This window comes from Taudactylus pleione, unplaced genomic scaffold (genome assembly GCF_031769625.1).
Source record: "Taudactylus pleione unplaced genomic scaffold, aTauple2 ptg001800l, whole genome shotgun sequence".
NCBI lineage: Eukaryota > Metazoa > Chordata > Amphibia > Anura > Myobatrachidae > Taudactylus > Taudactylus pleione.
Window position 1 is genome coordinate 1,221,320 of NW_028286197.1, and position 25,181 is coordinate 1,246,500.

At 43.3% G+C, this 25,181-nt stretch overlaps 1 protein-coding gene across 7 annotated transcripts in view; it reads left to right on the forward strand.

Annotated features, from left to right (window-relative positions):
• The window catches only part of LOC148436343 (cadherin EGF LAG seven-pass G-type receptor 2-like), a 383,494-nt gene that overhangs the window by 154,706 nt on the left and 203,607 nt on the right, over positions 1-25,181 (forward strand). For 6 of the 7 annotated variants that reach the window (XM_088465025.1, XM_088465024.1, XM_088465023.1 and 3 more), the window contains exons 12-13: positions 2,596-2,709; positions 5,513-5,684. In XM_088465025.1, coding sequence (XP_088321151.1) covers positions 2,596-2,709; positions 5,513-5,684 — 286 coding nt within the window. The remainder of the gene's footprint in view (positions 1-2,595; positions 2,710-5,512; positions 5,685-25,181) is intronic. The other variant, XM_088465020.1, reaches the window with a different exon arrangement.

Genomic DNA, 25,181 nt, shown 5'->3' on the forward strand with positions numbered 1-25,181 from the left:
GGTACCTCAGGATGAGAAGTCTACCCAAAAACCCCCATCTGTATTGCACATTCCCTTTTTGTAGAGCCATGATAATCAGGTGAAAGAAACCACGTGTAGCATGGGTTGCAGGAGAAATATCATAAAAGAGTTGAAGACCGCCCAGGCATTCTAAGCTGAGTTAGAAGGGAGAGTGGCTAGGAGAATACAATCCTTAATGTGGAAAATAATGGACTTTAAGGTTGGTGTCTCTAGGAGCTTGAGCCAGGGCTTGTTTAGGTTTTGGGAGTCTATGGATTCTGTCAATTAGGAGGTAATTAGCTGAGGCAGATAACAGGATTTTCTGAAAGAGAGTAGTAGCATAGTCGTGGAGTTCTGCATTGTGGCAGAATCCAGAAGACCTCTAACTTAATGTTACGCCTGGAGCGATCTTCTATGTCAGTATTCCTGAGTGATATATAATACTCCATATGGGCACTCACATTGGTACCCTGCCATAGGAGGCTCCTGCAATATATACATACACCAGGACCCTCAGGTGTACTTGGTCCAAAAGCAGATGTCCATTGTACTTATTCCCTACTCTGGGGAAACATAGTGGTACACTCACATGTCATTCAATGACATATTATAATGACTTGCAGCAGCTGCCACTTTGATATCCTATAAGGGAGTAGTCTACACTCTACTTCTTGGTATCTACACTTAACTGTCCGCTTGTACCTGGGTTAATTTTTCAGGCGACTTATGGATGATCTGTCATTGGGTATATATACATACTGATATATTTGTCATTTGCTTTAATTGAGTGGTATATATGTTTATATCTTGCAAACATTATTTAATGCACTATATATATCTTTCTATAAAACGATATACCGTTATTATCAAGCCGACTAACGTTTCTGTGTTTGCTGTATCCTATGATTAGCTATTATGCTGTTATAAGATATTACTTTCTGAGAGGATAATCAGATATCCAGGTGGATTTTGGATAATCTAATATCCAGGTGGATTTCAATACCATCAAAGTTAATCGATCTCATTGACACTACTCAGCAATATTTCACTTAGCTTCTCAATGATTGAGACTTTGTTTTTAGTATATGTTCATGTCTATGTCCTTGCGTGTTATATGTGTAAATGTGGCTATATACTGACCTGCTAATGTATATTAATGTATACATAATAAAAGTTAATTATTAACTACTTTGATACAGACAATTTATAGCTGAGTGCCTCCCAACAAGAGAGTTCTTCTTTTCTCTTTGTTCTTTATATCCAGTATTCCCGTTAGCCAGTACATCTTCTTGAAGTGCGTCATGAGGCAAGATTAAAGCATTAAGTGAGGATACAAGCTCTTCCATTTTAGTTTCCAAACGGTCTGTACGAGATCCACTCTCAGAAATATCAGATTTGAGATCTTGAATGGTTGTGGTGGTGGATGGACCGTTAGAGTTACAGGGCATCTAAGGGAACTTGATCCTCCTTGGAGGGTGACATAGATCGTTCAGTGGGAGTAGTGGATACAATGGGCGCAGAGACTAAAGAGGAAATAGATTTATCAGGGCGCCCCGGACGTTAGGTAGTTCTTGAGGAGCCGAAGAAGTGCATTGGTGGAGCAGATTTATTGGCATATATTTTCTTCTAACCCATAATCATGCGTTCTGTATGAAGAATGTGCAGGGTGAAAGTTACCAATGTGGCTGGCATGGATGTAGGAAGCAATAACCGACTGGATGATGATTACATATGGTTATTAGGCTATGATGACCTGGCTTGAGAAGGGTAGTCAGGGTGCTATAAGCATCAGCTTTCAGAGGAGCATAATTGAGCTCTAGCGATACGTGCTGCTGTAATAGCTCAAAGCCGCCACTATAATGTCAACACAAATTTAAAAAATAGATGATTCCGTGGAGATTTATAGTGAAAACTGCACTAAAGGCAGAAAACAAACAGCAGTAAAAGGGTAAAATAAATGTAAACAGAGCTAGCTGTATAGATCAATATACCATCAAGCTGAGTTCTCCAGTACATGTAGAAGAGATAAGGAGTCCACAATTGTGGAGAAAGGAAACAGGGCTCCAGTAAAACCTATGGTCCTCACTGCAGTTTCGGCTCTTGTCAAATTTGGACATCCCAGAGCCAGCCAAGCAGTGACTACAGCCAGATATAGGCAGAATGATCCAAGATGGCAGCAGCGTCTGCAGCAAGAGGAGTGGAGCAGCCCATAGCAGATGGTAGAAGCTCAGTGGGTAGCTCTAACACTTCGGGGTCAGGTACAGCAGACATAGAACGATGACACAGTCTTGGGTAGGCACGCAGCCAATGGTAGTTCAGGCACTGGCGGAGCTCACAGGAAACATGTACGCCACCTTAGCTAGGCAGGCCACTTCCCCTGTTGAGAAAAGGAGTCAGGGAAGGAACAAGGTGAAGAGAGGAAGGAGCAGGTTCTTCTGTCAGAAGGTTTATCTTTTTTGCATTGATTCAAACACACACATATATATATATATATATATATATATATATACTTTATATATTTATAAAAGTAGTGAGCATTCATGTAACTATTCAGAGTTATTTATTTTTACTTTCAACTATCTCTTGCTTTTAAAGGTTGAAGGAGATTTTCCCAATGATCTCTTAGGTGCAACTCTGAACAATCTGAGTGTTGGGGCAGTGATATTTAATGATAACCACTTCCCACAAGGTTTCCGAGGATGTTTACAGGTGAGAATTACTAATGTTCAGTGTGTAATTTGCTTTGTTGTTCTTTTTTTTTCCAAATTTATATTTTGTCTTATTTTTAAAATGCTGTACTACTATTTAGAGGATAAGTTGACCTTTTTTGCAGTTTTTTGTTTTCCTTAATGCATTTTAGAAGTCTAATATGATTTATTTTGCAAAAAGAACTGACCAAATTTAAGCTGGGTACATACGTAACAATATTTTGAATGATTTTCCCGATTCCAACGGATTGGAATGACAAATCGTCAAGTGAGTACCCACTATACCGGCCGTTGTGCACACTTCCGTGGGGTTGACAGCTGCACTGTCATGTCGGCCCTACATTCAGCATCTGACAATGCGACTGACGAAATATCAGGCAGTCGGGCACTGGATCACCTAATGTGTACCGGCCGCCCGGTGTGTCTGCACATTGGCGGGGGGAGTGGGGGATGAGGATGTTATCAGTCGTATCGCAGGTTGCACACAACGTTTATTGTGTACCCAGCTTTACACTGATAGTTAAATATAGTTACAGTTAGCGCATATTGGATCATGGTTGCCAGTATTGATTCTCACTATCATGATAAATTTAAATGAAGCCAATGCCAAGCGATATCTTAGGGGAACAATGTAACATTGTACTTTAACGGTACTGGTAGTAGGCTGAATTTTTGCATTATTTTTTTTTGTTTGTTTTGACAATGCACATTTTCAGACAGATGTGTGAATACCTTTTCACGCAGTCAAGACTGATGGCTCTTATAACATTAGGTAGCTAATAGATATTATACTAAAAAATACAAAATTTAGAGTGTTGGCAGACAGTTTTATATATAAAGAAAAAAATATTTTATTTTATCTAGTTTCCTAATTAAACCAGCTTAATGACATACACACATTCCTTCACATTCAAAAATTCTCAATATACAAAAACACTTTCCCAATAAGAATACTTATTAAACGTTCACATGTAATTCACTGATGAACTAATTAGAACATACACCTCCAATGTTACTACTAAAAAAAATATTTACCACTAATATCTGTTATTAGTAACCAGTTGCATTTAAAGCACACATAAAAAGATCACAGGTCTATAAACAGCAGATCTCATTTAGGATAAACAGAAACAGTTGTAGCTTTTTCACTTTTTAGCAGATAATGTGTATCCACTTGAGGCTTTTATTATCCTCCCTTGATATTATCCTTTTCTGGAATATTGTATATGAGTTTTTAGTTCCAGCTAACACCATATGTTTCCTTTTATACTGCAATTTTGTATAGATTTGTGAAAAAGAAAGTACGGGCTGCAGTGTCACTGAAGCTGGCCATACATGCTACATAAAACATGTTTCTCTGCCTCAGTATCAGCAGCTTCCTCAGTAGTATATACTGAGGAAGCCGCTGATACTGAGGCCCAAGCAGAGAAACATGTTTTATTGCCTGTTCGAACAAACCAACTGAAGACCACACGCTCCGGAGCTCCCCTTATCAGAATTCCCCCTCTGTTCCCTTGCTGACGGCATACGGATCTGCTCAGAAAAGTGACTGTGTGTAATATCACAATTAACCTCTGGAGCAAAGTGGGAGAAACGGAAGAAAAGGGCACCCACAGAATGAGGTGGAGGACAAGCCCCCATCTTTTAAATATCGGAGGAAAAATGTGGTGATAATAATAAATATATCTTTTTTTTTAGTCATGGCCATGATGGATTATTTTTTACCATAAATATATTTTTATTAAATTGATGCATAGTAACGTATATATATCATTGATACATACACCTGGTGGATGCAAAGCATTCCGTTTTATACATGCGAATACATATATCGCTGATACAATATATCTGTGGATGCAATCTATTTTTTACAAAATATACATTCACATCTCGCAAAAGAGATTTTATTGCCACTCTGCTTGTGTAGTCAGCTATAATCATAACTGGATATTATGTGCATCTAAAGCAAAATCTTGCTTAAAAGGATCCAATTGTCACTGTTTCTGTATATTCTGTATGCCCAAAATACTGCAGACCGTACATTCTTTTTCACAAATCTATACAAAATTGCAGTATAAAAGGAAACATATGGTGTTAGCTGGAACTAAAAACTCATATACAATATTCCAGAATAGGATAATATCAAGTGAGGATAATAAAAGCATCAAGTGGATACACATTATCTGCTAAAAAGTGAAAAAGCTACAACTGTTTCTGTTTATCCTAAATGAGATCTGCTGTTTATAGACCTGTGATCTTTTTATGTGTGCTTTAAATGCAACTGGTTACTATAACAGATATTAGTGGTAAATATTTTTTTTAGTAGTAACATTGGAGGTGTATGTTCTAATTAGTTCATCAGTGAATTACATGTGAACGTTTAATAAGTATTCTTATTGGGAAAGTGTTTTTGTATATTGAGAATTTTTGAATGTGAAGGAATGTGTGTATGTCATTAAGCTGGTTTAATAAGGAAACTAGATAAAATAAAATATTTTTTTTCTTTATATATAAAACTATCTGCCAGTGCTCTCAATTTTGTATTTTTGTAATTTAACTCATAAAAGAGGGTAGAGTAAATCCTCTGCTATAGTGAGCAGCAGGCTAGTTAGTGGTCAATTAATAGATTTATCTCAGGCGCTGGTGATTGCTGTTTCTTTTTAGATATTATACTATCTAGTGAGCATTTAACTAATGGTTACATTTTTTTTTAAGTGTTCATTACCTTTTAATGTTTTGACCATTCTGCTTCCTAAGACATAACATGCTTTAATTTATTAACAGTTGATCCTTTCATTGTGCAGGGTGTGAGAGTGGGTTCCTTCAATTTTCCACTCTCTCTGGCAAATGCGTTGTTTTTCAATGTAGAGTCCGGCTGTAGTTTTCCTGACCCATGTGACTCAAATCCATGTCCGGTGAACAGCTACTGCAGGGATGACTGGGACAACTACTCTTGTGCTTGTCATCAAGGTGAAGGTTTGTTATGCATGAGATGGATGGCAGACAAGATAGTCAAACATGCAGAGTCCATAATGAGCATGAAAATAGACAATGACAGAACAAGCGACGCATGCAAATGTTTTTACTGACAGTGAATGTGTGCTGTTGACAGCCTTATAAAGCCACCTGAGGCCAATTGCAGTGAATCAGCCTTCTTAACCCTTACTGCAAAAATGAAATTAATGTAAAAACCTGTAAAACTTGGAGATAATAAAGTTTGTGAAGGTATACTATGCAATATATAGAGATCTGAGTGAATTAAGTGAGGCTGTCATTGTTTTTGACTCACAAGCTGGCACTTTTCCTCATACAGATCTTATGGTGTGTACACACGGCACGATTAAAATGGACGATATGAACGTTAACGATATCGATCAAGCACGTCGATATCGACTATCGCCCGTGCATGCAGGCCAACCTGGCCGACATCACAGGTTACTATAGAGACCCGTGATCGTTGATCGCAGAACGCTTTAGTGGTGGTGAGTTGGTGGTGTGCTGGATATTCAATATTTAGATCGTCCAGCACACCAGGGAGATCGTTATCGTTGTCGATCGTCCCGTCTGTACGCCCTATTACTCTACTGTTAGTGGTGTACCCTAAAGTGAGGGGTAGCCTGGCTATGTTGACAATCTGCTAGTTTATGATTATTTTTTATTGCTGCCTGCCTCATTATTTGCCCATTACGGTTTGAACCACCTACTCTGAACACGCATCTATAGCTGACCCTTTTCTGGGCCTAATTAATTCTATGGGAAAGGGGTCAGTTATAGGTAAAGATTGGATGCAAGTTTTAGAGGTTAACAAGGAAGCTGTGAGCATTAATTACTTTCTAAAACAACATAACCCATCTTAAAACCGGCACTTCAGTATGATTTGGTACAAGTCATAAAGTATCTTACAGTGTATTCAGTCCAAGTAAATAGTCTATAGATCAGTCAAGGATAAAAAAGAAAACAAAAATGTTTTAAAAACCCCAATAATTATAGTGATGAGTGGGCTCAGATAGTGTGTGTAACCAAAGATAAAGCCCAAAAGGCTCTTCCACCAAATCCACCAGGTGATAACCAGAATGCAGATCTCGAAGGTTCTAAAGGAATCCTCAACAAACCACTTATGGTCATTCCTCATCGTAACGCATGTAAAAATAAGGAGAAATTTTGTATGTAGTACTAGCTGATGTACCCGGTTTCACCCGGGTAGATCTTAGATATTTAATGTTTCCATGTCCATCTCACCACTCCAGTATCACATTAATACTTCACCTCTATAGTAATGCATCCACTCCCTCATTGCTATAATAAGACATTACACCCTCTCACCTGTGTACTAACACATTCCACTCCCTTACCTATTTTCTTCCCTCGTCTGTGTTGTAACACATTCAACATTCCCCTCCCTCACCTGTGTAGAAATACAATGCCTCCCTCACACCTGTAGTAACACATTACCCCTACTCACCCCTGTAGTAACACATTACCCCCACTCACTCCTGTAGTAACACATCCCACACCCTCACCCTTTTTGCAACACATTTCCTTCCCTCAACCCATAATAACACATTTCACATTCTCCCCTCACCTGTATAATAACACATTTCATCTCCCTCATCTGTAGTAACATCCAATACATGTGTGGTAACACATTCCCTTCCCATATATATAAAACTGCAATTAATTAAATTTTTATTGGCCATACCTTATCGATTTGTGTCCTGCATATGTATTGTCAAAATAAATTACAGATCCTGACCCAGTTGGTCTAATACTTACAGTGCATCCGAAAAGTATTCACGAAGCTTCACTTTTTCCTCATTTTGTTATGTTACAGCCAGGGCTGCCATCAGAAATTATGGGGCCCGGGACTGACAAAATAGGCAGGGCCCCCCACCCCCACAACCCCAGGCTACCTTAGTTACCTCGCTCCTTCTATTCTGGCTGCTCGTCAGTCCTTCTCACACGCCGCAGCTCCCCTCTTATTCATGACATCATGGCGCACCTGCTAACAAGAAAAACTTGCCGTCCCAACGTAGGTAGGAGGGGAAGTGGGAGGGCAGCCCTGGGTGGCTGGGTGAGAAGTGACTTATGCGGTGGGGTAGTAGTGGGCAGCGTGCTTGTAGGAGCGGGCCCTCGACTATGCCTGTCACTCACTTTCAAGGGGATAGTAGTAGCGGGCGGACGGTACTAGATGCGGGCAGTCCCCTCGAGTGTCCGGCCGCGGCGTTGGTAGAAGGCAGAGCAGAATGGTGCCTCTGGGCTGGGCCTGTCAGTCACTCACTACTGGGGTGGGGTGGGGTAGTAGCGTGGGGTACAAAGGCAAGCGCAGGTTTTGTCGGGAGGGTTTTCATACTTGCCCTTCAGAGATAGATTATATATATATTATATATATATACATACACATACATACACATACCCCCTCATTAGAAATAACACCCCAAATCTGAGTCTCTCCCTAAATCTGCCTACCCACTAACTCAAACATCATACCCTAAATCTTCAGTTTACCATCCATCATTGAAATACATTTCTCAAATCTGTAATGCCCCCACTAACTGATTAAAAACCCTGCACTTACAGTACACCCACCTCTTGTTAAATATCAGAATATCTATACTAAGCCTCACCTGGTTTGTCCTGCTATCTCATTGTCCTCCTGATCCTGAATCCCACAGCTTCCTGCGCTCTGATTGGTGGATAGTTCCAGCCATCCACCAATCAGTGCATAAATACATCCCACCACTGTGATTGGTGGATGGCTGGAGCCATTAACCAATTAGCATCGTACAGCAGGCACCTCATGAACTACAGCCAGTTACAGAGCTGCCGGCCGCCGGATGCTGCATGCAGGGACAGTCACACAGTGTAGTGGTGAGTGTGACAGTGACTTGGACAGGCAGAAGTATACTGCCCGAGTCCGGACCAGTCTCATTGCATTTACACATGCAATTGGAGCGGCCGGGGAGAATCCCCTGCCTGCATGCCCCCAGCCCAGTCTTTCCCTGGCTGCATGTGTGGTCCGCTGCGTGCGGCACCAGGGTAGGAGCGGACGGGCCCCCTGAGTGTCCGGGCCCGGGACTCCAGTCCCCGCAGTCTCCCCCTGATGGAGGCCCTGGTTACAGCCTTATTCCAAAATGGAATAAATAAATTTTTGTCCTCAAAATTCTAAACACAATACCCCATAATGACAACATGTAAAAAGGTTTTTTGCGATTTTTGCAAATTTAATTTAAAAAAACACACTAAGAAATCAAATGTACATAAGTATTCACAACCTTTGCTCAATACTTTGTTGATGCACCTTTGGCAGCAATTACAGCCTCAAGTCTTTTTGAATATGATGCCACAAGCTCGGCACACCTATCTTTGGGCAATTTCGCCCATTCCTCTTTGCAGCACCTCTCAAGCTCCATCAGGTTGGATGGGAAACGTTGGTGCACAGCCATTTTCAGATCTCTCCAGATATGTTCAATTGGATTTAAGTCTGGGCTCTGGCTGGGCCACTCAAGGACATTCACAGAGTTGTCCTGAAGCCACTCCTTTGATATCTTTGCTTTGTGCTTTGGGTCGTTGTCCTGCTGAAAGATGAACCATCGCCCCAGTCTGAGGTCAAGAGCGCTGTGGAACAGGTTTTCATCCAGGATGTCTCTGTAGATTGCTGCATTCATCTTTCCCTCTATCCTGACTAGTTTCTCACTTCCTGCCACTGAAAAACATCACCACAGCATGATGCTGCCACCACCATGCTTCACTATAGAGATGGTATTGGCCTGGTGATGAGCGGTGCCTGGTTTCCTCCAAACATAACCGCTGTCATTCACACCAAAGAGTTCAATCTTTGTCTCTCATGGTCTGAGAGTCCTTCAGGTGCATTTTGGCAAACTCCAGGCGGGCTGCCATGTGCTTTTTACTAAGGAGTGGCTTCCGTCTGGCCACTCTACCATACAGGCCTGATTGGTGGATTGCTGCAGAGATGGTTGTCCTTCTGGAAGGTTCTCCTCTCTCCACAGAGGAATGCTGTAGCTCTGACAGAGTGACCATCGGGTTCTTGGTCACCTCCCTGACTAGGGCCCTTCTCCCCCGATCGCTCAGTTTAGATGGCCGGCCAACTCTAGGAAGAGTTCTGGTGATTCCGAACTTCTTCCATTTACGGATGATGAAGGCCACGGAGCTTCAAAGCAGCAGATATTTTTCTGTACCCTTCCCCAGATTTGTGTCCTGTCTTGGAGGTCTACAGACAATTCCTTGGACTTCATGCTTGAGTTGTGCTCTGACATGCACTGTCAAGTGTGGGACCTTATATAGACAGTAGTGTGCCTTTCAAAATCATGTCCAATCAACTGAATTTACCACAGGTGGACTCCAATTAAGCTGTAGGAACATCTTAAGGATGATCAGTGGAAACAGGATGCACCTGAGCTAAATTTTGAGCTTCATGGCAAAAGCTGTGAATACTTATGTACATGTGATTTCTTAGTGTTTTTTTTTTTATTAAATTTGCAAAAATCTCAAAAAAAACTTTTTACACATTGTCATTAATGGGTATTGTGTGTAGAATTTTGAGGACAAAAATTAATTTATTCCATTTTGGAACAAGGCTGTAAAAATGTGGAAAAAGTGAAGCGCTGTGAATACTTTCCGGATGCACTGTATCTATTTGATAAACTGCCTAGGAGAAATTGTCCAAAGCACAAAAGATCCAATGGCATCGGTCATTCTGGCATCATCATTCATGTGCCAAGCCTGTGCATTCTCAAAAAATCAAAGTGAATCCTCTGCTGAGCATAATCATAGCCAGCACATGGGGAATACAGTACATTTAATCGTACGATATCGCATGCGGTACCATTGCAGATAATGAAGGACGGATTCAGGGACGGTTTCGTCGTTCATTACATCGCTCAGATGTGTACCCGTGGTACGATATGTCGGCCCATCGTCCAGTACATATTGCCTAGCGAGTCCCTAGCATGAATCTCTCCAAGGCTAAGAACATAGATCGATTTATCTCTCTCCAAGATTTATTAAATCTCCCATGTAGTATGAAAATCGACAGCAAGTTTGAGCGATTTATGGCATGTAAGAAACGGTCAAACTCACTAAAAACTCACTGAAAACTCCCCTGATGAGTGAGAGAGAGTGCTACATTCATTGTGAGTTATCTAACCAAACAGAGCAACATAAAGAGCCACATTAAACATAGGTATTACATTGTCACTAATTCATACTCAATTAAGGGTCTCCCCAAAATAATTAAAATATAAATGAGCCATAATTATTTAAAGATTTTATTACCATTTGGTGTTGAAGGAATTAAAACATAAGGAGGGAAATATATTGGAAGGGTCTGAAATAAATACAAGAGCCGAGGAAGAATGCTCATCTTAACAGATTGTATTCTGCCTATCCAGGAAATAAAATAATTAGGCCATGTATGCAGATCAGATTTAACACAATCTAAAAGACGAGGAAAGTTCGCCTGAAACAACTGATGATACTGGTGTGTTAAGAAAACACAGAGATATTTGATTTTCTTTTTGTGTCAGGTATAAGGGAGCAAGGTTTCTAATGAAAGTTTTAAAGTGACAGGAATATAGAAATCAAGAACTTCAGTCTTGGTAACATTAGAATTTTATAAACAGTGTTGAGAATATAAATTTATTTCCTCTAGAAGTGAATTTAGAGATTGAGCTGGGTCAGTGAGAGAAATTAATACATCGTCAGCATATAATGCTATTTTATATTCAGAGGGGCCTGTGGTAATACCAGAGATAGACCTATTACAACGAATCCTTGCTGCCAGAGGCTAAATAACAAGTGCAAATATTAGGGGAGAGAGGGGACAACCCTGTCTGGTACCGTTAGTGATCCCAAAACTAGTGGAGTAAATATTATTGACAGAGACCCGCGCAGTGGGGGAACGGTAAAGCGCCATAACACCATCAAAAAATTTGCATGAGAAGCCCATTCTATCAAGGACTGCAAAAACAAAGGGCCAGGAGATGCGGTCGAAGGCCTTCTCTGCGTCTAGCGCTAAGATTAGGGATGGAAGTTTCCGTTTATGAATAGAGTGTATCAAGTCAAAGGCCCATCTAGTATTATCTGATGCCTGACGTCCTGGTATAAACCCGACCTGATCAGGATGTATCAGATAAGAAAGCAAAGGAGCTAACCGAGTAGCTAATATTTTAGCATAAATTTTCAGATCGACGTTTAATAAGGAAATCGGTCTATAGTTGAGGCATTGGGTAGGATCTCTGTCGGGTTTGGGGATCACCACAATATCGGCCCGGGTCGTATCAGGAGCAAAAGAAGCACCCTCCAAAATATTGTTAAATAAAGAAGTAAGATGCGGAGCAAGTTCCTTTGCAAATAATTTATAATATTGCTCTGTAAACCCATCGGGGCCCGGGGCGGCAGAGGAACACATCGATTTTATGGCATCTATTGTCTCTTCGACTGTGATATGGTCATTGAGTGTAGTGAGTTGGGAGTCCGATAGACTAGGCAAAGAAGTAGAGGACAAGTATGAGTGCACCTCCCAGAAGAGGGAAGGGAAGAATCTGATAAATTGTAAAGGGAACTATAAAAAATCCGAAATTCATCAGCCATAACTTCAGGATCATAGGTAAGGGAACCAGATGACGGAGAATATAACTTGTCTATCGCGTTTAACGCTTGCCTGCGACGCAACTTATTGGCTAACAAAGAATCAATTTTATCAGCTTTATCATAAAAGCGTTGACGAAGTTTCTGCAATATTAGCGTGGCACGACGAGATAAAAGGGCATTAAGCTGGCCTCGTAAGTTCTCGATTTGGGACAGTACAGAAGCACTAGGGGACATCTTATGTTGGGTCAGTAATGTAGAGAGTTGTGACTCAAGAAGACGAATCTCCTCAGCAGCTGTTTTCCTAACCGCTGCGGTTTTAGCAATTATAAAAACCCTTATGGTAGTCTTATGGGGTTCCCAAAGGATACTAGAAGAAATATCAGGAGAGGCATTCTCCTCAAAACAACGGGTCACCACCAGTTTCATTTCTTGCAAAGCAAGGGGATGTTGTAAAAGGGAGTCATCTAGGCGCCAATTGCGCTTCCCACGAGGAGAGCGATATATATCTAAAAGAATATAAACTCCCGCGTGGTCTGTCCATGTGAAAGGGGAAATACCTGCTCTATAACCAAAGAAGCGATAGAAGAGGAGTTTTGAATCATATTGATCCTAGAGTAATGTTGGTGAGGGGCTGAAAAATGGGTGTAATCCTTGGCGTAATGGTGTTTAAGACGCCATGAATCGCAGAGTCCACAATGCTTAAGGGAGGCAAGAAGAGTACGGGAAGCCCTGGGAAGGGACATCCCAAAGGCGTGGACAGGTGGATTAGTTCTATCTAATAGGGGATCAATAACGGTATTAAAGTCCCCACCCATAATTATATGGCCCTGTGCCTCTCTGCAAATATGCCGAAACAAAGAATCAAAAAATTGGGGCTGATCTTGGTTGGGAGCGTAAACTGAGGGTCTTTGTTATGTTATGCACAGACAGATAGTATTTTCTGGTGATTTTTGCAGCTATTATTATTATTATTAATAACATATCCATATATAGTGCCAGCATATTCCTATCTGCGCTTTGCAGTTAAGTTTACAAGTCGCAGGCAATAACTTGTATCCAGTGGGCAGTTATTCTGGTGGATTTCTGGTGATTTTGCCTCTAGTCGCATGCTATTACATATGTTGACTTGAAACGCGCCTGAAACTCAATGGAAAATAAAGATTTTTTTTCAGAATTGGAGACTATTACATTCCCTCCACAGTCTGTCTGTCTGTCTGTCTGTCTGTCTGTCTGTCTATCTATCTATCTATCTATCTATCTATCTATCTATCTATCTCAGTCTTCAAAAGGTTGAACCACATGTGAATGCGGTGTTGACAATGATAACTTCACATTCTTAAAAAAAAAATTATATATATATATATAAACAAATACAGCAGCATGCAGCACTCCTCAATAACTAAGAATACCCCAATGATATGTATATATATATAGAATTAAGTTTTGTTTTTATTGGAACACTAGCGACCCCTCCGACTTCGCACTGTTGCAATTTCATTTTGCCACGGCCCCTGCACCTCATAACAACCTACGCCCCTGCATCTCGCCACAGCGTTCTGCTTTTCACTACTGCCCCCTGCATTTCACCACAGCATCCTATATTTCACTACAGATCGTTGCAGCTCACCAAAGCCCCCTGCATCACACCACAACCCCTACTTCTTACTCTTTCCCCTGCATCTCAGCAGTGTCACCACAACACCCCCTGCAGCTGGCTGGGGCCTCGCCACGGGGATGTGCTGGGAAGAACAGGAGGATCATGGATGTCCCTGGGGAACCTGTGCATATTTTCGAAGCATCCATGCGCAGCCCTCCATGGTTGCCAAAAATGGCGATGAGCAGTGTCCTATTTGCACAATGTACCATGTATTTCCTGGGTTTACTGTTGAGCTTCCTCACCATAGTGCCCCTGTCCGAGAACAGCGCTGACTTCGATGGGAAGTGCCTCTTGTTCACCAAGGACGTGTGGTTGAGTGGGAACATCACGCTGGAGAGGGATAACTTCACGGTGGAGGAGTGGTGGCAGGAGTCCGCCTGCAGGTGCAGTGTAGGGATGGACATCAGAATCCGATGGTTACTAACCATCAATGTTTTTGTTCTGATGGTAGTGTTTTTACCATTTGATGGTGGCGGAGCGATATTTGTCACCATCAAATGGAAATAATTCAATGGTTTTTCGATGGTTGTTTTTTTTCTTAATTCCTGATGGCCATGCCTGCCCTGGTTCCTTCCTGGCTACTATGACTTCATCAGGGCATCTTTGCGCGTACCTTGGAGGCTATCTCTCACTTTCTGTCTGCCTCAGACATGACGCTGCTCGGTCCCTGACTGCCACCCCTCTATAGGCTGCTGCTAAGCAACAGGGCACATTACTAGCTCTTATTGGCTCTCACTGCCCCTGCAGCAGTAGTCAGAAAAAAACTGTTGTGCTGTGTGAGTGACTGACTGTGACTTGCTTCATTTCAAGCCTCAGCTTTAGATGCTGTCTTGCTGTTTCAGCGTCTATACAGCAGCTTGGTGCAAGATTATGTTCTGTGACTACGTCACTAAAATTGTCACTGCTCGTCTCCCTTTTGTCACAGATGAATGGTTCATACACCTAAACCTTCCACGAACAGTGCTATATAGAATAGTCAAAATTGTCCAGTGGTTCAAGAGAAAAGCCAGTACGAACACACAGACCCTAGATATATATATCTAGCTGAAGTACGCAGCGTTGCCCAACAGGCTCCCTGGGTCAAAGTTCTGCCCAGTGCACTCAGCCATGAAGTCCAACCAGGACCCCAACCACTTCATTAGGCATCCCAGACCAATTGCCACTCCTCTTAATCCACAACACTCAACCATCTGGGGTGCCATTGGTATGCGACCACACAATTTACATAAAAAAATGATACAAACTCAGCACTCACTTTTCAAACTGTAAATACTAGAGATGTGCGCCGACCCCCGTGTTTTGGTTTTGGATCTGGATCTACCCTGGCTTTGGATCTGGATTGGTTTTGCCAAAACCTCAGCTCTGTGTTTTGTTTTTGTGTTTTGGTTTTGGATCTGGATTCATAACAACAGCTAAAATCACATAAAATGGGCCTGTTTTTGTACCTACAGTATAATTAACCTCAATAACCTTTATTTCCAGTAATTTCCAATGACCACCTCACAATATTCCCATGGGAACGCCTCCGTCTGGACAGCCATGCCCCCGGCACGCCCACCAAAGGGGGCGTGCTGTCAATCACCATCGACAGCACGCTCCCTTTTGTGCGAGACCCATATCGACGGCTTGGCCGTCGTTATCTTGGTCTTGTGCATGCGCACGACGGAGCCGGCTCCCTCGTGCACATGCGCACTTGGGCAGCATCGACCCGCTTGCGAGCGCCCAGCGCTCGCGAGCGGGTCTGAATCAGGCCCAGTGTCCTCAGTGAAGGGTACCGGTGATGTCGGCAGTGCGGGGGTGCCAGTGGTGTCTTTAGTGCAGGTTTGCTGGCTGTGTCGGCAGTGCGTGGGTGCAGCGGTGTGTTAGTGCAGGTTTGCTGGCTGTGTCGGCAGTGCGGAGGTGCCAGCGTTGTCTTTAGTGCAGGTTTGCTGGCTGTGTTGGCAGTGCGGGGGTGCCAGCGGTGTCTTAGTGCAGGTTTGCTGACTGTGTCGGCAGTGCAGGGGTGCTGGTGGTGTCCTCACTGTGGGAGTGTGGGGGTCGCTGACGGTGTCATCAGTACGTTGGGCAGCAGTGCAGGAGTGTCGGCAGCGGTGGTGTCAGCAGCGGGGGATGCTGCCATTGGGGGTGCTTGTAGTGTCAGGCGGTGGGTGATGGCGGGCACCATCTTTTTTTCCTCCTTTGTAGTGTTTTCAATGGGCTTAACGCTGATTGTCTGAGAGCTGTGACAGACGGCTCTCTCAGACAATCAGCGTTAAGCCTGCTGAAAACAAAACCTCGTGACTCAACAGAGGGGTCGCAAGGTTTTTTCCTCGGGTCAGGGATCCGGGGCAGGCAGGGAGATCTGAGCTGCGCTTGGATCACCCCGGATCCCCGAAATTCGGGTGGGTCCGGTTCTCAGGGAACCGGACCCGCTCATCTCTAGTAAATACAGGGAATGTTAGTTCCAAAATATTGCAATAATTTGTCCAGCTGGCCAACCACGCCAAGGTCCTCCCTCTGGCCAGTCACTACACCAGGGGTGGGCAATAAGTGGCCCTCCAGCTGTTGTTGAACTACACATCCCAGCATGCCTTTTTACAGTTTTAGCATTGCCAAAGAGCAAAACTGTGGCAGGGTCTGAGGGAGTTTATAAAAAGAGGGCCAGCACTGGACTGTTAGAGCCGTCCTGAGGGAGTTTAGCAAAAGTTCAGACCTGCGCTGCGAAGGTTACCTCAGCGTGTGTGTCCTGGCTGTCAGTGAGGGCAGCAGCATAGTACAGTGACTTCAGAGCCGAAGGCGGGCCCAGGCGGAGCTGAGATCCAAGGTCGGCCCCCCTCTGTGACTTGTTGCAGTTAGGAAGTCAGACCTGGAGGTGCGGCTGTCGAGGAGTAGAGGCAGCCCCAAGCTTTCCTTCTCCACCTCTGACAGCGCATCAAGGAGGGGAGAACGGCAGCTGCATGAGGTGGGAAGACTTGTTGCTGCTAGAAGAATCCTCTGATAAGGGTAATGCTACGCCCCTGTCAGTCTTCAGCAGGAATGTACAATACTGCAGTTGAGAACGGCCCCTGCGCATGCAGTGAAGTGGTGAGCACACTGATGTCTGCCAGAGCGGATGTAGTCGTGAAACTGAAAGTGCACACACACCCCCAGCCTATATAAAATTGATAGCTCCGCAGGGGACAGGAGAGAGTGAGCAGCTACATAGATAAGTGTGAGCTGCAGTTTAACCCTCTGTTCTCTGACACACAACACCTTTGTAGTTAAATGACAGATTGAGAGGTGATTCTGGCTGATTTTGACTACATTGTAGCCAGTGAGTCAGTGGAGTTAAATATAGTACACCCTTACAGTGCATGACATATAGATTAATCAAAACATCATTCACAGCCAAGGTATTCAACTTCCATAGATTTCTCAGTGGCAGGAAGCCTTAGAAGAAGTAAATTTAAGAGGTAAATGAAGGAGCTGTGTAAAGTGAGACTTGTTATCATTAAGCCAATTTATTATTTAGCCAGTCCGACTCATCATATGGAGCGAGATATTAGGTCAGCTGTACTGTACATGGCTATTTTCTGGCTTAGTGTCTGGATTTACAACCAGCCAGTTATTACATAGGGTGCAGGGAAATGTGCTTGAATACTTCCATATTTACCTCTAAAAGCTCAAGCTTCTCTCACTCTATACCTTACAGAGTTCTGTGTTTTAATAACCTGCGGGCCCTTTTTCACCGTATCTGGGTCCCATCATTTACTGTTACGACCTCCGCACATGCTCTGTAAATTCCCCCAAACATCCTCGCACCTTCAGACACAACCACCAATCCCTTAAATGCTCCTCCAACCGCTCCATGTGCCTTTTTATGCCTTTTTCAAGTCCAGCAAATCCCTTCACATGCCCTCAGATCTTCTCACGGTTTGGGTACGGGATTCCGGCTCTCGGGATCCCGGCAGTCAGAATTCAGATGCCGGCATCCCGACAGGGTTAGAATACTGACACTTGTTGATCAGTATTCTAAGCCTCCCCCTCTCCTTACCCTAACACTCCCTCCCTAGTGCCTAAACCTAACCTCCTCCTCCCTGGCCCCTAGTGCCTAACCATAACCCTCCCCCTAACCCCTCTACTTACCGTCAGGATCCCGACTATCGGGATTTTAACTGAATCCCCTTCTCACTATAATGCCTATACCCTCATGACCCCTTATATGGCATAAAACATCCACTACATGCCTCAATGCACTTTTAGTCACTAAAGGGGTTAGTAATATTCCTGAGGAAAGCTCCACATAGACACAATATTTGTATCATTAAAGCAACCTTGGATCTTATATTGTCCCAGAGCAAGACACTTTAAAACAATTGCAGTATCTCCTTCTTTACCCCATATGCACGCTCAATTGCAGACAAGTAGTGGTGAGGTGTTTTGAGGTGCTGCATTTTTGGGGGGATTTTTCCTTTTGCCATGCCTGAATTTTACAGCTCCACATCTTCCTGGATTATTCAACCACAGCTGTTCTCACAAATTTCTTTATATGCCTGGAAAGAAGAGTACGTGCAGTGGCAACATTTTTTGCCTGCTCCAGATAACACTTCAAATCAGCTGTACCCAGTATGAGGTGGATTTCATGTGTATAACTTGTAAGGCAGGGGTCTAGTTGCCATGCTTGACTGTGGGGGGAGCACTGAGATGACAGATCCAGCCGATGTCAGAGCTGGAAAACTCTTCTGCTCCTCACATGGGAGCAATAGGAAGTTTTTTATCCTCTCTTTCTCACTCTATTCCCAAAGCTGAATCAGGCCCTAAGTCTGATTGCAGAATTTAGGGCTTCTCCTAGTGAGGATATGGGAAAAAGTGGATCTCTGCCCTAGGTCTATATTTCTATACAGTAGCTCGCCTACCTAAGACCACTACTATTTGCCTATCTAAGATTATTACCTTTCCCTAGTCATGCCACTGTACCTTAAAGTGTAGCACAGATAGGACAATTTAAGCTATTGTTAAGTAGTTTTACATGGTAGCAGGGGCTTCACTTAAATCGAGTTTTCCTTCAGCTTAGGTTTTGCTAACTAGTGTAGTATGTCAGGGAAGCCTCTAAATATTTGCAAAGTCACTATCAATGTGGGGCTCATTGAGGCTAGAATTTCTGTTGGAGAATACATTATTGATCTCCACCAGTTTTCTTGGAGACAAAACAGAATATTTTGCTATTCAGTTTTGAGATACAAAGAGTATAATATTCCAGTCCAAGAAAGCAGAAAAGATTGAGTTTTTACTCAAATCTCTTCCTGGTCCAAAAACTGGACCGTTCCTTTTGACCTATTCTCACATTATTATTTTTGTGTGTGTGTGTTGACATTAAACAAAATTATTTTGAAGCAAGCCACATCTATGGTGTAAGAATTATTAGTGTAATTCAATACAGCCTTGGCCAAAAGCGTTTCATAAAGTTTGATGCTTCAGTGTTGTTAGACCTGTATGTCAGATGTTACTATGGTATATTGAAGTAAAATTACAAGCATTTCATAAGTGTCAAAGGTTTTTTATTGACAATTACATTAAGTTTATGTAAATAGTCAATATTTGCAATGTTTCCCCTTCTTTTTCAAGACCTCTGCAATTCGCCCTGACATGCTGTACTTCTGGGCCACATTCTGACTGACGGCCGCCCATTCTTGCCTAATAAATGCTTGGAGTTTGTCAGAATTTGTGGGGTTTTGCTTGTCCACCTGCCTCTTGAGGATTGACCACAAGTTCTCAATGGGATTAAGATCTGGGGAGTTTCCTGGCCATGGACCCAAAATTTTGATGTTTTGTTCCCAGAGCCACTCAGATATCACTTTTGCCTTGTAGCAAAGTGCTCCATCATGCTGAAAAAGGCATTGTTCGCCACCAAACTGCTCTTGGATGGTTAGGAGAAGTTGCTCTTGAAGGATGTTTTGGTGGCATTCTTTATTCATTGCTGTGTTCTTAGGCGAAATTGTGAGTGAGCCCACTCCCTTTGCTAATGAATGGTCTCAGGATGCTTTACTGTTGGCATAACACAGGACTGATGGTAGCGCTCACCTTTCCTTCTCCGGACAAGCATTTTTCCAGATGCACCAAACAATCTGATAAGGGATTCAGCAGAGAAAATAACTTTACCCCAGTCCTCAGCAGTCCAATCCCTGTACCTTTTGCAGAATATCAGTCTATCCCAGAAGTTTTTCCTTGAGAGAAGTGGCTTCTTTGCTGCCCTTCTTGACACCAGGCCATCCTCCAAAAGTCTTCGTCTCACTGTGCACTTCGCACTCACACCTGCCTGCTGCCATTCCTGAGCAAACTCTGCATTGGTGGTGCCCTGATCCCACAGCTGAATCAACTTTAGGATAAGGTCCTGTCACTTGCTGGACATTTTTGGGTGCCCTGAAGCCTTCTACACTTCTCTCCTTGAAGTTCCTAATGATCTGATAAATGGTTGATTTAGGTGCAATCTTGCTAGCAGCAATATCCTTGCCTGTGAAGTACTTTTTGTGCAAAGCAATGATGACTGCACATGTTTCCTTGCAGGTAACCATGGTTAACAGGAAGAACAATGATTTCAAACACCACCCTCCCTTTAAAGTTTCCAGTCTGTTATTCTAACTTAATCAGCATAACAGAGTATTCTCCAGCTTTGTCCTCGTCAATACTCTCACCTGTGTTAACGAGAGAATCACTGACATGATGTCAGCTGGTCCTTTTGTGGCAGGGCTGAAATGCAGTGCAAATGTTGTTTTGGGGATTAATTTAATTTTCATGGCCTAGAGGGACTTTGCAATTCATCTGATCACTCTTCATGACATTCTGGAGGATATGCAAATTGCCATCTAAAAAACTGAAGCAGCAGACTTTGTGAAAACCAATACTTGTGTCATTCTCAAAACGTTTGCCCATGACTGTACAATGCTTTTAATTTATTAAGGAGTATTTCTGATTGTCACATTTATGGTTTTTAAAACTGAGTTAGGACCTGTGGAATGGCCTGACCGGTTGTAGCAGAATAGTGGTGGTTGAATCAGAGGTCTACTCATGGGTAAGACCCATGTGGTTAATGCCTGGGGCCTTCAGAGAGGTCAGCAACACCTGCATAGCTCCCAGTCTGCCCCTGAAACCAATTAGGGGCTGGAATAGTGTTTGAGAACTCAGGTAGCAAAACAGCGAGTAAGTTCAGGTAATCGGTAGCCCGTCTGGAATCTGTTAACAGATGCTGGAAAACGATTACCAGAGCTGGGTTACTAGAGCCTAAATCCTCGAAGAGGAATCTAGGTCCAGCACCAAGTCACCAACAAGTGGAGTGAACGATTTAACATAAACCCGGCAAGAACCCCAACACTCTAGGAGAGGACCCACAGAGCAACAACTACCATAGAGGTACTGATGTTATAGTGAGTAGCGAGTTCCAAAGTAAGTCAGGAGCTGCAATGCTAAGTATAAGAAATATAATGCAAAGCAGAAAGTAAACTGAAGTACAGTAAGGATAAAGTCCACTTGAACCCGCAGTAAGCAGGAGAATTGTACTGAGGGGACTTGCTTGTAGATGATATCACTGTTGGCTGAAGACTTGGCACTTGAAGCACTAGGAAAGTCTATGTAATGCCCAGGAGACTTCAGAATACTCCAGCAGGCTGGAATTACAGAATACTCACGGGCTTGGACTGTCTATGAACCAGATAAAACTGGAGGTTGCAGATGTAAAACCGGAATAGATCCGGGGGCTTGAATCGTACTGGGACCAGAGTTTGCAGATGCAGAACCTGAATGGAACTGGAGACTTAACCCAGACTGGGACTGGAGGTAACAGCAGAGAAGCCGGAGTGGAACCGAAGACTTGAACCGGCATGGGACTAGAGGTAACAGTAGCTTAGATGGAGTGGAAGCGCAGGCTTGTACCGAAATAGGACTGGAGAGAACAGCAACCTGCCTGAATGGAACTCCAGGCTTGAACTTTAATGGGAGCAGTGTGAATAGCAGCTTGCAGGAGTGGAGCCACAGATTTGAACTGGAATTGGTCTGGTGAGAATAGCAGCAAGCCCCGGAGTATAACCACAGGCTGGTAGGGTGAAAACTGGAAGCTGGACCCAGCAGAATACTGCAGAGTAGATGGAACAGACTCGGTGGCATTGGTTTGCAGCACTAGTTCAGCAGTGGATTGGAGGTAGTGCTTACTCAGTGATGAGTGAGATCACAGGGAGGTAAAGGATCACATTGTTCCAACGATGAGCTGGTCTCGGGTGCAGTTACAGACTGGATGTTAGTGCCCACCAATAGCGTCATTTAAGGTGCATGGCCTATGGTAATCCCTTTTTTGACAGCGTGCAAGATTTGGGGTGCTTGGGTCCCTCGCCACACAGGGTGCGACTCCTGCTGGAGCCGGCCTGTTTAAAAGGACAGTGCTTTTGCTAGCAAAACACGGCTAGTAGAAGCACTGCTCTTTTACATATCGGGCATAAACACGAACAAAAGTGTCAGATTTTGTAAATAAACCCCTAGGACTTTAAATTAGGGATGTGCAGGCTCGGATAGGTTCGAGTTTGCACGTGGAGTTCGGATTTTTCCCTCCAAAAAAACGGAACTCAGAACGAGGCAAAACGTCATCTTACATGGACGAACATCATCATTCCTGGACAAAAGACCAGGAATGATGATGTTCGTCCATGTAAGATGACGTTTTGCCTCGTTCTGAGTTCCGTTTTTTTGGAGGGAAAAATCCGAACTCCACGTGCAAACTCGAACCTATCCGAGCCTGCACATCCCTACTTTAAATACAAGGATTCAGTGACTAGCAGTACACTTTGGAATCCTTCTGAGGAAGATGCATTGGCATTTAACACAAAAGACAAAACACCAAAGACAAAATTATTATCCACTTGGAGGTTATGGAATAGCTTGTATTTTCTCCTTCCATTGATTATCTGATATGAACTAGACATCAAACTAGAGTGATTCTCGTATAGCGAAGGGTTATGTTTGCATAAAGGTTGATGTTCTCCTCTATAAGCCGGTATGGTCCTGTAAAATTGTCTCAGCATTACTGACAGTATATAGTAGGAACTAGTTTAAATATGTGCTATAACCATTTATTGAATTTTATTGAATCAAGTATTTTTTTTAATTTGGCTGCAATTAGATATTTTCTAAACAGATCTTAGTTGAGCATTGACCTATTCTGAACCTAAAATTCCTAAAAGTTGCAGTTGGACAGCTTCAAGATGCAGTGCATGAAATTAGTCATCAACAGCATGGAACAGGTCATTGTGTTTATGGGCATCAAGGAAACATACTTGCATGTTCCAATAAGGTGGTGACCTGTTTTGGTTCTTGCCTTTCTTCATGGCTACAACACAAAAGGTGTTCACAAAGATCATGGCAGTAATGTTTGCCCTTCTCAGATCCAGAGGGTAGCTTTCATAATTTTCCTGGAAGATCTGCTGATTGAGGCGAATGTCCTGCCCTTGCCGCAGACTCATGTTTTAGAAGCAGTGTACAACTTAGATTCTCACAAATTGATCTTAAAGTGCAGAAGACAAAAATCCCTCTCTAAACATATCCATTTGTGTGAGTTCCATATCTAGCAAATTTAAAGTCTCGCAATTTTTTCATCTCTAACTTTTGGACTTTCTCCAGAGGTATGTCTATCTGTTCGCTGGTGACTGAGCATTAACATTTTCAACAGGATTCACAAGACTCATAACCCTCCCCCTAACACCAGTACTTACCGTCGGGATGACGGCATCGGGATCCTGACTTGTGTCAGGATTCTAGCGCTGGCATCCTGCACGCTGGAATTTAAACTACATCCCTTTCAAATATCCTTATGGTTTAAAGAGAAACTTTAATTTATTTGGACTTCCGTTAAATAATATTCTCTGAGTCCAATGGGGGACAGGGAACACCTGCCCTGTACACTCTTTGGGCTGAATGCATTAGCCTGCGACTTGTGACTTGGTAAGTATAAAAGATGTTTTGCCCTTTTAATGAATGCCCTTTTAAAACTTGGGGCAGACTCGCCAGGAAGTCGCTGATGCCTGCAAATCACAGGCTATTACATTTACCCCATTGTTTTTGTTTCTGTTCATTGTTTTATTCTTGTTTTTTTTTTTTTTATACTGTTATACTTTCTTTGTCCTCTGACCATTGTTAGAGATTTTAGATATCAATTTGAAAGGGGATGTCTCAATACCAACATCGGAATCCCAGCAAGGGACTTAAGATAGGCGTCGAAATACCGACGCCTTTCTTAATCCCGACGCCGGAACGCCGAGGACGCCAGCCCAAACAAAGGTAAATCCGGGGCGCCCTTAGAGTTAGTCACGGGGGGAATGGGGGTGTGTGTGTGTGTTAAGTTTATAGAGTAGCGAGGTCCGGGTTAGGTTTGGGGGGGAGATTAGGGTTAGGCACCCCTATGGGGGAAGTGAGGGTTAGGCACCCCCGGGAAGAGGTTAGGGTAAGGCACCCCCTCGGAAGGGTTAGGTTTATGGAGCGGTAAGGGGGAGCTAGGGTTAGGCACCTTCGGGGGTAGGTTAAGGTTAGGCACTAGGGGGAAAGTTAGGGTTAGGCACCACTAAAGGAGGGTTAGGGGGGGTGAGGGGTAGGGATAGAGTACTCATCTGCTCTGTCGGATCTTCTCCCTTCGGGCTGCCGGCGTCAGGATATGAACCACCGGGACTTCATACCCATTCTTTGAAAGTATCAAAGCTTCTGTCACTGCACACTTTATCTCAGTGTTTCATTGTTTGCTCCTAAACTTTTCATTGTCCATATCTGTTATTAGACACTTTGGAGCTGATTCTGAGTTGGGTGTAAAGCAAAATAAGCAAGTAACTTTGCACTTGGACAAACCATGTTGCAATGCAAAGGGTGCAAATATATTTATTTGCATGCAGGATAAATACTGGCTACCAGTGGCGGATCTTACCTAGGGGCAGCGAGGCTGCAGCCCCCCCTTAAAATCAGCCACTTCAGTGAGCCAATGCAGTCCGTGACTGCACTGACTACACTGTGACTGGAGGTGGCTTCCCATTGGAAGAGCCATCTGCCAGTCACTCTAAAGACAGGCAGCCCCAGGGGGAGGTGTCTGGTTCCCCCTGGGACTGCCAGTCTAGACTACGATCAGCAGAGAGCTGCTTCCAGTGGAAGCCGCTGCTCTGCCTTTTGGGCTCTTTAGGGCTTCTCGGGGTTGCAACCAATGCTGCCCAGTGAAGCTGGTATTATGC